Raw genomic sequence first — 15,218 nt, 5'->3', positions numbered from 1 at the left:
CAGGGAACTTGTGTTTTCAGAAAACATATTGATTGTACCTTCATTATTGTAATTAATATTGAACTAGGTGATATAAAAAAGCCCTAATGTTTGTGACTTTTTACTTTAGCCAAGGTTTCTGAACATTCCCTCCACCACTAAAAAAAATGACCCCGTAGAACTTGGTTTTCTGTGCAAACACCTGGAATTATATATGTGTAATCATTGCTTACATTTTCTTAACATTGGTCTGTTTAATTATGTAGAAATAATTATTGAAATGAAAAACTTTAGAATATTTTTTTGCCATACTACACAATTGGATTGAGCTGATCTTGCATTGATATAATGATTAACGTACGAAGTTAAACCTTCTTTTTCCATAACTTCTTCCCCACTGTTAGTCATAAGATGCAGTCAGCTGACAACACCTGAAGTCAGGTCCAAACAGGGTTATAGCAACTTTACTGCATTCCCATATTACTTTTATTTATCTTCATCTGTATTTAATGACCTTAATTACTAAAATGTATGGAGTCGTTTGACTTTTGTTCTGCTTTGTCCAGGAGTGACGGATGGCTGCATTAGTAACAGGCTTGATCCCCATCCTGCGCACTGCAGCGGATGCCACCACCACCTACAAGTGCCGCTCTCTGTGGTTTGGCTTCCTGTCCATTCGCCTGGTCATCCTCTTCCTGGCTGAACTTCCATTCAACAAACTGGATGCTGACTTCAACTGCAACGGCACAGATGCCGTCTGCACCCGAGCATGTTTTAACAGTCACTTTAACAAACCAATGGTGGTGGCCTGGAACTTCATCTACGTGCTGGTCATCATTTCTGTGCTGCTCATGGAGCTGTTCACCTTACACCTGCGCTCCATGGCCGACAAGCAGAAAAGGAAGGCCAGAGATGAAGAGATGGAGGCTAAGGGGAAGGAGGACACAGACCCAAAGGAGAGTATGGTGTTAGACTTCCACAGAGCTAAAGGCACAGTGGGCTTCTACCTACTCAGCATCGTCCTACGGATCCTGGTTGAAACCTGGTTTGTGTACATTCTGCTGTCCTGGAACCTTCCCGCTCTTCATAATGATGTGTTTGAATGCCCTGCAGACATCTGCTCAGGTTTTCATGTTTGTGTTGTGAGGGCTGCTCCGGAGAAGCGCATGTCTATTTACGCTTTGGCCTCCATCTCTGCCATGGTTATTGTTGTCTCAGTCCTATTTTGTATGTACTCCATTGCTCATTATCTCTGCAACTTTTAAATATTTATACTCAGCATTTTCCTTTACAATATTCTGATGTGGTCTGGATATCATTCTGTTGCCTGTATTGCTAAATCTTCTACACAAACCCATGTGCATATTCTGCATGTTATTAGAGTGAAGCTTAAATCTTTGGTTGGTTGAGTGGGGCACTGAAAGCCTCAATGTACTTCTAGATATATATTGCTGACGCAGAGGGATCTAGGTGTAAAGTGAATGATTGTGTTTCTGAGTCAGGTTTTTCTTGTGTGTTTTAGTCTATGCAAAAACAAATACAGTGTCAAAAACACCCATGTACATTGTGAAATACCACAGCAGTTAAGATGTCAAACAAAGGGTGGAATCATTTTCAAGATCTTTATGGGACATATGGCAGTGTTTTATGTTGATACGTTGTAATACATTATTCACATTGTGAAATATTTGAGGGTTTTCAGCCAAATAATCAGAATCAAACTGTAGCAGTTATACATGTGTTGCTTCCAAAAAAGCAAAAAAAAGTTTGAGGTCAGAGTTTCTGTTTGTTCTTCACTGAGATGGATTTTCTGTTGCAGTGCTTCATGGTGTAGAGCAGTGCTGCTCCAGCGTCTGTTAGAGACTAGTGAGTAAAAAAATAGAAGAATTATCAAGAGAATTAAAGCTAAACAGGCCAAATATTGCAGTTTTAAGCATGAACAGCATAAAAGGACATAATTTGAAATACCTGTGAATCTGAAACAACTGATTTTCTCTGGAAAAAGAACAATCAAGTGTTGAAGATTGGTGATTCAATCAATTTGAGACACTAAATATGATCAAAACTGTGTGTATACTCACCCTTGTAAAATTATGTATGTTGTTGTATATTGGTTCCATTGTTTTAACCCAGTCTTGATATGTCTGTTTGTCTTCTGCACTGCGATTATGCTCTCTGCAAACAGAAAATACTAAATCTTTGAACATTTTGTATCATTTCTCTTCATCTAATAAAGAGCTTTATTTGAACTGATGTCAAACTCAAAATGAGGAAAAAACGAAGAAAAGAAGAGACTTGTATTTGTTTTTTAAATTTGTCCTGTCTTTTGTCTTTCTCCATGTGTTGAACGTACGTTGAATCAGCCCTGATTTCATCCATTTGTCAGCCTTCAAACTGAAGTACCTCTCGTTCTACCTGTTGCCCACACACTAACGTCACTCACAGTCCCCCCGCGCCCCTCCTCCTCCTGTTACTCACATTGCTCTCTCGATCAGCTTCCTCTGCAGCTCGCCTTCAGTCCTAGCATCCAGGAAGCGTCCTCTGACGGCCAGAGCGGCACTGGCCTGAGACGAGTTGAGCTGAATGATGGCCAAAGAGAGAGAGGACAGGGCCGCCGAGCTGGAGATGAGGATCACACTTTAACATAAGAGTGCTTCAGCTTCAGCTATGCCTTTGTGTTATGCTGCGGGCCACTTTGCAGGTGCTCAGAATGTGAATTGCACGACCTTCGTTTGGTGTATGAAGTATTTAGACTGAGTAGAGAGGTTCATTTTCTGACTGACTAAATGTTAGAATGGATGAGAGATTGGGTTTTCATTTCCTCATGATCTGGTATCTCAGCAACAGCCAGTCTCCACGGATTTCTTTAGCCCAAAGGTTCACTGAGATTAGTATAAAATAACACATCCAATCAATTGTTGTCCTCAGGATGAGAACGCCTCATTGATTTAAGATGTCACAAGATAATGACTTGTTTGAGCTTACAGCGAGGCCACAGTAAGCAAATAAATCTGTGCACAGTAACAGTGGTGTGTGTGTGTGTTTGTGAGGTTATTTAAATACACACAAGTGAGAGAGGCACTTTTATTATGGATATATAACCCTTACCTGTCATCAGTGACTTCTCTGTCTGATGTTATCACTCTGAGCATCGTCTGTCCGTTCCTCTGTTTGTACCTGACCTGCAGCTGGATGGAAACACGGCTACCAAAGGCTGGAGCTGGGACTGAGGAGAAAACACAGATTGGTTTGGATTTAGTTGTTCAAATTCAGCAAATATAAAGTGGTACTGTTCCAAAAAACACCTCTGAGTCATCTAATGCAGTCCACTAAGAATACAAGCTACTTCCCTCATGCAATTATGCAGTGACTCCAAGTTAAGGTTTGACTTTTACAGAACTAATTTGTGTTTATCAAGTCCAGATGGCCAACAGAATAGCTAAATTATATTTGTATGTATTGAGCTATGTTAGAAGCTCTGGGGTTGCACAGATGCACAAGACAGATGTTTTCTGAAGTCTGTATAAAACATGGATATAGACTCAGTGATGTCACACACTTGTTTCAGAAGAGGCGTCACTGAGCCCAGAGTTGATGGTCACCATATTGGAAATAATTACTCCAACTAACCTTCAGTGTAAGAAAAGGCAAAGTGGTGGAGCTGAGGCAACAACATACCCACCGTGTGACAACCTCTGGAGTTGAAAACATGAAACCAATGCTGAAGGGCAACAAACTGCTGTACATTGAATTTCTTTAAAAGGAATCCCAAGTGAGTCCCATGTTAAAAAAGCCCATGTTACCTTTAACATGTCAACAAAATGTAACATATTAACAGCCAGGTTAAAAAATGCATTTGGGTACGTATCTCATTAATTTATTCATATACACTGTATATGGGGTTCCATCAAGGTAATGTAAAGGTTAAGATGTATACATATATTTGCATAACTAGTATCATAGCTGTGTTGACTGACAGGTGGGCACGTTGCCAGGAGGCTAACAGCCTGCCTCAGCCTTACCTCTTTGCCTGTGGTCTTGTCTGATCAAATATTAGGTGAAGTCAGCATTTCAAATATGGCACTGCAGTTGTTCGGCTTCAACCTATGTCTCATAAAATTAATGGCTGATGTCACCATGCCCATGTTTCATACAGTCTACATCTCTCACCTGTCTGTCAAATTAGTCACGCCCCTTTATATCGAATGTATACATGTGCAATCGAATCAAACCACCTGTGCAATTCCTACACATAAAGAAATTAGCTATTGAGACCAAACCTTTTTCCCGAACAAGGCTGTATACATGTTTATGTCTACTGTCAAGATGAGCATTTAAACATTGATTCTTTTGCGGTATCGCTGGCTTTTGGAGCCAGCCACACACAAGTGGACACGTAAGGAACTGCAGTTTGTTGTACTTCTGCAATGGTTTCATGTTTCAACATAGGAGTTGGCCCCGTGTGTTTATCAGACAACATTTGCCAGGACTGATCACTCAACTTTAGTCTGTTTACATGATTACTTTTTTAATCAATATTTAACATTAAGTGCAACCAAGGCTGATGAAGTTTGCAGTGATTTCATATCAGTCAAATTAAGATCAGGAGATCATCAAAGTTTTAAAAGTGAAACCTCTGCATAGCTTGAGAACAGGATGATCTATGAAATATTAGTCTGGGCTGATAAAGTCTTTAATATTGAAAAAGTGAATTTGGCTCCAGTTAAAGAAATACTATCTTATTTTGAATACTACTACTTAAGTTATATTTTTCTTTCTTAGTATTCTCTGACAGAAGTTTTTGCAGTACTCTTGTCAGAAGAATTATGTAACATGTGCCTTAAGATGGAAATTTTACTGTCCCATCTACAGTTACCAGACACAACAGTCTTGAATTGCCTCCAAGCTTTAACAAAAGGAACATTTTCTTAATTTCCCCTCAATTCAGCTTTGTTAGTTATTGTTTCCAGATATTAAAACTTGTGCTCCCTCCCTTGTGGAGCCTTTTATTTTGGTTGACAACACAAAAAATTCCCATCTTGCATATTTCAAAAGGTCCCAGAAAGTCTATCACACTGCCACACTATCAGTGATGGCATACCCAGTATTTCTCACCTTCTGCGTCCAGTTCATTTGCTCCAAACTGGAACGTGATCTCTGTGTTTGGGTCCACGTTCCCCACCTCTCTGGTTGCTTTGTGACCTGACTCCCTCTCTCCTTTCACACGCCTGGTTAAAAGATGAACACCAGTCAGTGCTGTGGGTTTGGTTTCATGGAATAATGAGTATATTATTCTGAATAAACACTTGACATTGAGGTAAAGAAAGTGCAGATCTTACAGTGACTGAGGCAGCAGTAATGTGACAGTACAGTGTGTAGCTATGGTGCTGTTCTTTATGATGTGTTCAAATTCTGGGTGCAACATGTTGGGACTTGCTATTATCACCTGTAGAACAAAGTACAACAATAAAACAGTCTGATTTGTGCAATATAAAATAACAGCCCCTTGGAATACAAATCTGGAAATTATGAAGACATATTACAATTCTAATATCCTCTCTTACTTTCCCTCCTGTGCGATCAGCAAGTCGTCCCAGCTCGTCCAGCCTGCAGTCTGTCCCCTCTATAGACAGCACAGACACTGTCACACTAATGACAGAAGAACATTTCAGTACACTACAGCAAAACACATAAAACACCCATTTTTGGGACACCTTATAAATACTAAGACTATTCCTGGCTTTTTGTTCAATGGAGCAGCAGCAGCAGCAGCGCTTCAGTCATGTAAATGTAAATGTAAATGTCATTTTATTTGTCCAACTGTGTGACATCTATTTTTATGCTTATTCCATTCTTGAAATTGAGAAACAGACAAACCCCTGATTAGCAGCGTATTCTCCGAGCTCTTGGTAGAAGATGGTGGATGAGAGGAGGGTGCGAGCATCATTGTCCTCTACCTCTAGATTCCCCAAATCTGTGTTGGCCTTCCCATCTGTACAGATAATCACCTTCAAGATCAGTAGGGATAGCACATCAGGATTAAATTGTTTTTAGAAGATAGGAGTATGAAAAATCGATATGTGACTGCTTTCATAAAATACTGAAGTTTGTTAGGATGGTTGAGATCATTTATTGTAAATAATATAAACTTTCCATTATAGCCAATCAAGTTCAAAGTGTATATTTGGCTGAAAAAATTGGAACTTTGTTTTAAATTCAGCCTAATCAGAAAAGAATAGGAATGAATGTAGGGCTGATAAATGGAGTTGGGGGGCTGGGGTTATGCATCTCTGTTGACAGAGTAGGAGTCAGAAATGCTGATGACATCCAAGAAACAAAACATCTTATTCAGATAAATTGATTACTATCATGATGTGGGACATTTGGTTCATTTTCAGTTGTTATTAAATATATGTATGGCTCTGCACACTACACAATACTCTTTTGTACTCTGCAGTGGTTAATGTCTGTGATATAGACCAAACATACCTTGGACCCGGGCTGTCTGGAGGCCATTGTAATCGCCAAGAGAGCAGCTGGACCAAGAGCTGTGGTCCCACTTTCAGATAATCTTTCAACAGGAGGGAGAAAATACATCTGTTTTTCTGAAGATGACGTTACCATTATGTAAGAGGAGGACAAAAAACCTGATTGATTTTATACCAATTTCTCTTACCCCTGGACTTGTCTCTGTAAGTAGTCCTTGGTCTGTGAGAGGGGAGGGGGGATGGGAAAATTGGCTGCAGCCTCTGTCAGATAGTCGCAGTCTGCCAACTCAGCACTGCTCAGGAAATGTGAAGTGAAATTCTCATAGCCGTGCAGTGTCACCTGGGAACACAGCACATTAATGAATTAAGAAAAGAAGAAACATATAGAATTTGCACTTGTTTTCTTTACATGAAAGGGATAGTTTGTTTTTTGTAAGTGGGATTGCATGAGGGACTTGCCAATAGCAAGTGTATGACCCACAGGGGATCCCAGTCAACTCGGCTCCTCTACAGAGAAAACGACCAGAGAATTTAAACGGAAGCTGAGCTATCAACTGCTGTAGACAGGGACAATTTACCAAGAAATTTAAACAATTCTAAGAAACTCCAACCCAAACACTAATGTTGATATAAGTGTATGCTCTTTTTAGACATATTTCAGCCACTTTGATTTTGCACTATTCTCACAAGCCTTACTGAACCCCTCTGTTTTGCCAACTTTCTTCAACTGTCAGAAGTTAAATCAGAAAACCAGATAATTGGAATGGAAGGTATTGCATATTGTTTGTTTAATCAAGTGATTTTTCTCAGATTGTTTTTATCATTGTTACATTTGTAAGGTGTCCTTGTGTGTCCTGAAAGGCGCCCATAAATAAAATGTATTATTATTATTATCATTATCAATAGGTTTACCATATCAAAATACACAGTGTTAGCTGTTCAAGGGGAAGACTGAGCTGAAATAACAAACTCTATAGACATAACCACATTGCGGTTTGCATTTGTTGCTTAAAATGATGTCAAACTGAGATGGAAAATGATCAAAATTCACTATAAAGCTGTGTACAGGGCAAAAGTCAAGTTGACTTGTTCAAATAAACTTGCTGATCAGTGATGTTGCACTGCAGGCAGAGGAACATGTGTTATGTCAGTAATTGGTGCTACATCAAAGGGGCTTTCTGGCCGCAAAGTAAAGCTGTGGGTAATTTCTAAACATAGCATACACTTACACGGACATTTGCGTTTGGGTCGGATTTTTTTAAGATTTGCTAAATCACATTGTAGCGGTGCTGGTGGCCTAGTGGCCTAAGCGCCCCACGTACAGAGGCTACAGTCCTCGTCGCAGGGGTCGCAGGGGTCGCCGGTTCGATTCCCGGCGGGTTGACCATTTCCTGCATGTCTTCCCCCGCTATTCCCCACATTTACTGTCTCTCTTCAGCTTTACTATCAAATAAAGGCAAAAAGGCCAAAAAATACAACTTCAATTTTTTTTAAAATAAAATTACATGGTAGCAATGACCTGTCTGCAGCGATTGATAGCCAAGCTCCTCTGGACGGTTTCTCAACAAAGATGCAAGTTGACCAAAACCCTACCAGGATAATTGTTTACTATTGACGAGAACCTCATGCAAGCCAACTTGAATAAACAACAGAACTATCCTTTTTAACTAACAATCCCACCAACACGAGTCAGACACATTAAGGTGACATAGATCCAGCAAAGACGAGCAGCTTATGATGAGGTCGCACCTGGTTGTTGAAGGTGATCAGTCCCACTCGTAAGTCCGGTTGTTGCTCACTCAGTCTTTGAACACACTGCAGCACGGCTCCCTGGACAAACTGGTTTGAACACAATGACTTCTATCTCCACTTGCATCTTAACATCATCATCTAATGTTTCACAAACAGCAATAAGAAAAATGTTTGAATAAGAGGAAAAAACTCACATGGAGTCTGGATCTGTGGACAACTTGCTCTCCCTCAAACACCTTAACACAAAATCAAATGATCATTTCAACACCATATGTTGATTTGTATAAATGCAGGCTGGCACATGAAACTAAAAATAAACAAGCCAATGTTGATGATGTCGTTTTAACCTGTGAGGTGATGCTCATGGAGCCTGAGATGTCGATGCAGAAGAGCAGCAGAGTGTCCGCAACACACAGCAGCTTTTCATTAGGATAGAGCACAAAGAGACCATCCTGGTAACCAGTCAGCGTAGTCTGTGGCGTACCGGGAGAGCTGGTAGACTCACAGGACTGACAAAAACAACATGAAGCAACCTGTAGTACAAAACAGAAAGAGAGAACATTTATAATACAGTCCCCCATTGTTTCATTATGTCATGATCAATAAAAATCATGCTTGGCTGCCTTAGACTCTGTCATACTGTGATTAAAAGGACATTTACAGTTATTGTTCACATTTGAAATCAATGACTCTTAGGCATGTTACCACTTGTGAATATTAGAGTAAAGGTTAAATGGAATAGAATGTGCAATTACCACATTGTCGTAGCAGGAGTCGAGCACAGAGCCACACTGGGAGCAGGAGGTGGGCTCTCCTAGCATTGCCTGCACTGGAAACATTCAAACATCGTCGTCATAACGAGCCAATCAGAGTGAGAATAAAACTAGATGGCTGATCATGAAGGTTTACGGTGATGATAAAAGTTTACAGACCTCGTTCCTCTGAGAGCATTTTTTCTAAACTGACAAGCAGCACGTTAGGGTTCCCTGGCAGGAGACTCTTATCTGCAGATCCTGAATCAGTAACAACAAAAGCGTAAAAAATAAGTGTTAATGTTGCGTTTTACGTTTCTTAGTAAGGGGTTAATGTTTTTAGCAGCGTGACAAATACAGTGATAAATATTTCTACCTGAAGGTGATGGTGAACAGGATGAGTCTGAGGGTGATTTTTGAGAGGATGAAGATAATGAAGGGGCTGTTGGTAACAGCACCAGATACTCTGGCATTGACATCATGAATGAAGGTCTTGGAGGTAGAGGTGGTGCTGAGATTTGAGAGCAGAGCAAAATAAAAATAAATTATTTTTCTGTTCCTTGAAAGATATTTTTAAAAAGCTCTTTCAAAAAGTTGCCTTATTACCTGCCGCCTGTGCTGAAATGCTGCTGGTGTCAGCTGGCAGCCTCACCGCAGCCCCGGCCCCTTCGGGTGTGGTGTACGAGTAGTTTGGGTCCCAGGGTTGTGTATTTAAGTCTGGCTCTTTTTCAGGGAGGTCATAGGTGAATTTCTGGCTGTTGGTGTTGGAGGAAGGGAGCGGGTTGCTCAAAGGAAGAGACTGGCTGTTTACTGAAGGCCGCATGTGTGGTGGAAGAAGAGCTTGATAAAACAGATCAAACAGATAACAACGGGTTGTAAAAGGAATAAATCACACAAACCAGAAGTACTGTCGCTCATGTAGGAGGCTGCAGATCAATAAAAAAATCAGCAGACCATCGTACACAGACTGATTTATCACCTGCAGCTCATTTCCCCCAACGAGCCGAACTAAAGGCTTATAGGGCAACAATGTAATATGCTGTGATTTAGTGTCAATACTCATACTGATGCTTTAAAAAGAATCAGATTTTGGGAATGATGTGAACGAATTAAATAATACACATATTCATTACTTTTTGTTTGTTTGTTTTTATGATGTTTTAATGATGAATGTTTTTATTATCTGTAAGGTGACCTTGGGTGATTTGAAAGGCGCCCAAAATAAAATGTATTGTTATTATTATTATTATTGCTTTACATTGCCGTCACTTACTTATCAAGTCTCAGTGGTTTTAGTGTCAGTGATAACTTGCCTGATGTTAACTTCCAGATTTCTAATTTGGGAGGAGCAAGCACTGATATCAGATTGTGGGTAAGTGCCCCGAGCTAACAAAGTAATGAGAAAATACTCTAATAATAAGTCTCAATTTTATCCAAAAGACCTTTGGGCACACTCGCCTGTTAATTTTTTTTCTATCTAGCATCTAGCGATCCACTGACAGAGAAGGTAGGAGGCAAGACAGTGCTAAAGATTTAAGAAGCAGGCGTGTAATTAAAGGATTGTTGGTTTGAACCACAGACTGCATAAAACATGGATGTAGTCTCAGTGATCTCACCCAATGGCATCTGATGAGGCGTTATGAAACCCAACAATGGCGGCTGCCATATTGGAAACGCTGACTCACTTTAGGTCAAAGAGAGTCAGTAAATGAGGAGTAGCTGAGGTGGGCTTTTAGCCTCAATGCAGACAACGACAATGGGCCCTCCAGTCAGTCAACTCAGGCATGGCCCTTTGTATGCATAACTCTTAGCCTTAATATAATTAGAGAGGGAGCATTGTACAAAAAAGAAACCAACTGTGCAGTTCATGTAAATTAGCTAATAAGACTAAAACCAAGCTATAAACATGTTTAATACTTGCTGTAAAAAAATAGCATTTTAGCATGGGACCCTTAACAGCCGGCCTCAAGCGGACATTTGAGGAACTTCAACTGCACTTCAGCTTGTTTTCCAACACTGGAGGTTGCTGCTTGGTTTGGACCACCTTCATCAAGAGTGTAAAAGGAATATTGTCTTTAGTTCCTATGATGGATAGGACTGTTTGTTCTATGTAGCTATGTCAGGTACAGATACTCTACAGCCTAATTGCACTGGCAATTGCTAAAAGGTTCATAAAATCGAGCACACCGCGTCAAATCTCTATAAACGAGCAATCTGAACACATGAGGGGTCAGAAAGAGCTAAGTGAATATAAACAAGGAAATGTCAAAATGCCATCCTTGCCACAAGTTTGTGAAATTTCTGCTGTTAAATATGACCTGTTCAACTATTACAGCTAATATTATTCCAAAGTGGAGGTGTGTGTGAGCAGCACAAAATGTTAAACCACACAGACCCACAGAGCTGGGGCTATAATGCTAAAGAATGTAAGACATAAACACGCCCTTCTCTTATTAAAACCTCACTGCATAGTTCATCACACCAACTTTGCACTGGAAGCTTTGTGAAATACATTTCCATGACAAAACATCAGCATGCAAGCTGGAGGCTTCCACTGGAGTTGTTTAAAGGACACCACAAATTGATTCTGGTTCCTTGTAAACATGCTCTTTTCGATGATGAGCCTGACTGATGGACACAAACTGGGTTCAGAGAACGCAATGAGAATGCTATTCAGTAGAAGGATTAGCATGGATGACTACAGGGTAGAGTCTGGTGAATGACAATCAATGGTCTGAGACTTATTTTCAGGTTTATGGTTGCATACCCCTTGTTTCAAAAATGGATAATTCAAGAGAATGCAGGTGTTCTGGAAATTCACCACAAGTGAGGGGGCAGGGTTAATGACAATAATTATAAACAATTGTCATAAACCCACCTGAAGGATGACAGCTAACTGGATGCATAAAAACATCAAAGTTGAAAGGGGGATAATCTTTTTCAAGACGAGAACAGCGTATCCATCTGTTTACACACAGCACTGATATAAATACAAAAAGTGTTGCTCGTCACTTCCTTTGCACACACCCCTGGCCTGTCAGAACCCTGTGGTTTTACACTCCTTGAAATTGTGGGCTCAATTTAGAAAGCATTATGGGCTTGTCTCAATGACTACTTATGCCCCAATTGCAGCCAATCCCCTGTTCCAGCCCTCCCTCATAGATAATGCATTCAATCAGTGGTCCAGAAAAGGAATCTCAAACTTTAGACTTTTGTACAAAGAAAACATCTTTATGTCATTTGATCAAGTTAAAGCTAAGTTTGCTCTTCCAGCAAACAACTTTTTCCGATATCTACAAATTAGAAACTTTATTCAAAATAAATTTGCTCAATTTCCTTCCCTTCCACCAAAAACTGCAGTTGATTTTATCCTTGAAATAAATCCAGGAGCTAGGGGAACAATATCTAAACTTTATGCTGCTATATTTGATTTTAAAGATTTGTTTCTTTCAATCATCAAAGAAAACTGGGAAAGTGATCTGGAAACTAATATCTCTGAAGATCAATGGTCTAAAATACTTAAAGGAATTCACTCAACTTCCATTTGTGCGAGGCATGGCCTTATTCAGTTTAAAATTGTTCACCGCCTCCATATGTCAAAGGTCAAGCTTTCCAGAATCTTCCCCCTACATGTGACAGATGCAAACAAGCTCCAGCCAGTCTTATTCACACCTTTTGGTCATGTCCAAACCTCAAAACATTCTGGTCTGCAATATTTGATGTATACTCAGAGCTTACAGTTCAAACTATCACACCATGTCCTTTTCTGGGTCTTTTTGGGGTGCAATCGGGGGAACTCACACTGACTAAAGTGCAGTTGAGTCGTATAGCCTACTCAGCCCTTCTTGCGAGGCGTCTCATTCTCTTGAATTGGAAGAGTGATCGTCCTCCTACTTTCAGCAGGTGGATTTGTGAGGTGACGTATTTTCTCAAAATCGAAAAGATAAGACACACACTACGGGGATCAACTGGGAAATTTGATACAATATGGCATCCTTTTATTTCCTACGTGGAACGATTGACAGTGCTGCTTAACGGATAAAAAGGGGTATGGCTCTGTAAGAATCACCAACTCTGCGATCTGGTGCACTTTTTAATTTATTTTTATGTAATTTATTTATATATTTCTCCTTTAAATTGTTATTGTCTTTATTTTGCTTTTTGTTTTCTAATATCATTTTGTCTTGGCTGTCCTGTGACTGGAAGCCAGTTGTATTTAATTTTGTCAGGTTTTCTCTTTATTATTTCTGTATTGTCTTTGTTGTATTTGTCTGTCTGTATGGAAAACTCAATAAATACACCATGACTAAAAAAAAAAGTGTTATCATAGAGTCTCTATTGCTATGTTCACATTGCATTGCGGCTGTCACAGCAGGCTTTTGATGTAATGTCCTGCCTCCTCTTGACACATTTCTAGAAAATTTCAGGAGGGCAGAGGATTTAAAGTAAATGTGTAACTGCCCAATCAGCATTTTTTTGAGAAAATAAACACATTTTTCAATGATGACATTATTTTCAAAAAGTGAAAGAGCAGCAGCTGACAGTCCTGTGTGTATGGTAGCTCTCAGTGTGTGACAAAAGGAGTTATTTTTTAAAATATTGATTATGCAGCATTCACAGTAGCCTACCTGTTTTTCGAGGAGGTGTCGGTGTGTGCTGAGGAGATTTACTGATGGAAGACGCTAACTCTGTTTTTTTGTGAAATTCTGCGTTTTCATAGAAGGGAGATGGCTTCACCACTTTCTTCACTTCCTTGGTTTTTTCCAACTGTTCAATAATCTTAGGTTGAGACTGGTGGTATTTGGGTGATTTTGCTTCTGCAGAGCTCGTTGGAGGAGGAGGTGGAGGAGTGCAAGGACGGATCCAGTTAACAGGAGGAAGTAGAGCTGGAAACACACACACACACACACACACACACACACACACACACACACACACACACACACACACACACACACATACACACACACACACACACACACACACACACACACACACACACACACACACACACACACACACACGACTTATATATACAGTTGCTGTTAATTTCAGAACATTTTCTTGCAAAAGAACTGTGAGCGCAGACAAAACAACTGGTGCAAAGTTAACCTTTGTGCTGTGAAGAAAATGTGACTCAGGATGCAGATGGCTTTTTCTGAGCAAAGCAAAGTATCTGTGAGAGAAATCTTCTCTAAGACAGACAGGAAAGGTTGTATGTGTCAGTGATTACATGATAAATAATGGTACTTAACGCAACAGTCTCTTTACATGCTGTGAAATAAGGAAAAACCCACATGTGGCTACAGCTATCTCTCATCAATCTTTGACTTTTGAATAAAACGGGCAGTTTTTGGGGGTTAAGTGTCGACTTCTTTAGCCTCTTGGACAACTTATACTTTGGTTAATGACTTTTTAAATTTCCCATAATGTCTTTTGACATCCTCAAGAGACTGGATATCTGTCCACCAAGGCTGCCTTACAAATATATGTATCTGGCAAGTGAATCAAATACCATAAACAGGAAAGCAGACCCAGAAATGTGACATTATTGTTTAAGTGTTTTAGAAAAGCCTACCTGAGCGTTTCATGATACGCTGGCCATCCTTCTGATTCACTGTTGGTGGAACGTAAACAAACCCACAAGCAAATTCCATTATGAGTGTTGCCTCCTGTGTGAAAAAGTAACGTTAGTAATTATATTGTTACCACGCATTTACACATCAACATAGCCTAACTCTTATAGTACATAATAAAAAAACAATCCAGTCTAGAGTCATCAAAGTAATGACTATATAATCATGGCATTAAGTTTCTACCATTTTGACACACCTCTTGAGAAGCACTCAAATGAAAGAAACTTCCCCCATACAATGTTGTGATTAATTATCTATTATCTCTGAATTATTTAAAACAAATCCTCTTAAACTAAGCAGATCAAAGACGTACTTACTCATGTAGAGTCCTCTGTTTTCTGACGGTACAGTACAACTATAAACATGAAACCCTCCCTGGTCTCAGAAATGTCTCAACTCCTTTGTGTTGTCTTGTCATTCACTTGTGTGTTTCAGACATCTCGCTCAACAGGTTTCTATCCTTGAAAGTTTTCTATAACATGGTATGCCGGGTGTGTACAAAGCAGTGAGGTTGCGTGGTTACAGTCATAGATTTATTGCACATTGCCTAACTCTGGTTAAACATTTCATGAATGTAATAAAATGGTTTTAAGAATAGAAGCTGACTGAGA

The 15,218-nt window shown here is 39.8% G+C and overlaps 2 protein-coding genes across 2 annotated transcripts; one reads left to right on the top strand and one right to left on the bottom strand.

The window, feature by feature from the left end:
* Positions 1 to 551: 551 nt before the first annotated feature.
* Positions 552 to 2,195, top strand: LOC117829681 (gap junction beta-5 protein). The gene has a single exon (XM_034707301.1). The coding sequence runs from the start codon at positions 555 to 557 to the stop codon at positions 1,242 to 1,244; it is 690 nt and encodes a 229-aa protein (XP_034563192.1). The 5' UTR covers positions 552 to 554; the 3' UTR covers positions 1,245 to 2,195.
* Positions 1,575 to 15,030, bottom strand: LOC117830181 (circularly permutated Ras protein 1-like). The gene is made up of 21 exons (XM_034708182.1): positions 14,925 to 15,030; positions 14,550 to 14,643; positions 13,600 to 13,857; positions 9,578 to 9,811; positions 9,348 to 9,482; positions 9,152 to 9,232; positions 8,975 to 9,048; positions 8,567 to 8,752; positions 8,414 to 8,455; positions 8,217 to 8,306; positions 6,656 to 6,807; positions 6,469 to 6,550; positions 5,857 to 5,987; positions 5,544 to 5,628; positions 5,319 to 5,425; positions 5,095 to 5,207; positions 3,088 to 3,205; positions 2,458 to 2,598; positions 2,061 to 2,154; positions 1,948 to 1,974; positions 1,575 to 1,842 (listed from the first exon to the last, which is right to left on the bottom strand). Exons 2-21 carry the CDS (start codon positions 14,626 to 14,628, stop codon positions 1,753 to 1,755), a joined length of 2,319 nt encoding a protein of 772 aa, XP_034564073.1. The 5' UTR covers positions 14,629 to 14,643; positions 14,925 to 15,030; the 3' UTR covers positions 1,575 to 1,752.
* Positions 15,031 to 15,218: the final 188 nt, after the last annotated feature.

This window comes from Notolabrus celidotus, chromosome 18 (assembly GCF_009762535.1).
Source record: "Notolabrus celidotus isolate fNotCel1 chromosome 18, fNotCel1.pri, whole genome shotgun sequence".
Lineage (NCBI taxonomy): Eukaryota > Metazoa > Chordata > Actinopteri > Labriformes > Labridae > Notolabrus > Notolabrus celidotus.
Note: the sequence above shows the minus strand (reverse complement) of the source record. Positions and strands in the feature narration are given on the sequence as shown.

Coding starts and splice junctions, on each gene's coding strand:
- LOC117829681 (XM_034707301.1), top strand. CDS start 555: ATGGCTGCATTAGTAACAGGCTTGATCCCCATCCTGCGCACTGCAGCG.
- LOC117830181 (XM_034708182.1), bottom strand. CDS start 14,628: ATGGAATTTGCTTGTGGGTTTGTTTACGTTCCACCAACAGTGAATCAG. Junction 9,049..9,151: donor AATGCTCTCAGAGGAACGAG/GTCTGTAAACTT, acceptor GAATGTTTCCAG/TGCAGGCAATGCTAGGAGAG. Junction 2,155..2,457: donor AAGCTGATCGAGAGAGCAAT/GTGAGTAACAGG, acceptor TTCTGTTTGCAG/AGAGCATAATCGCAGTGCAG.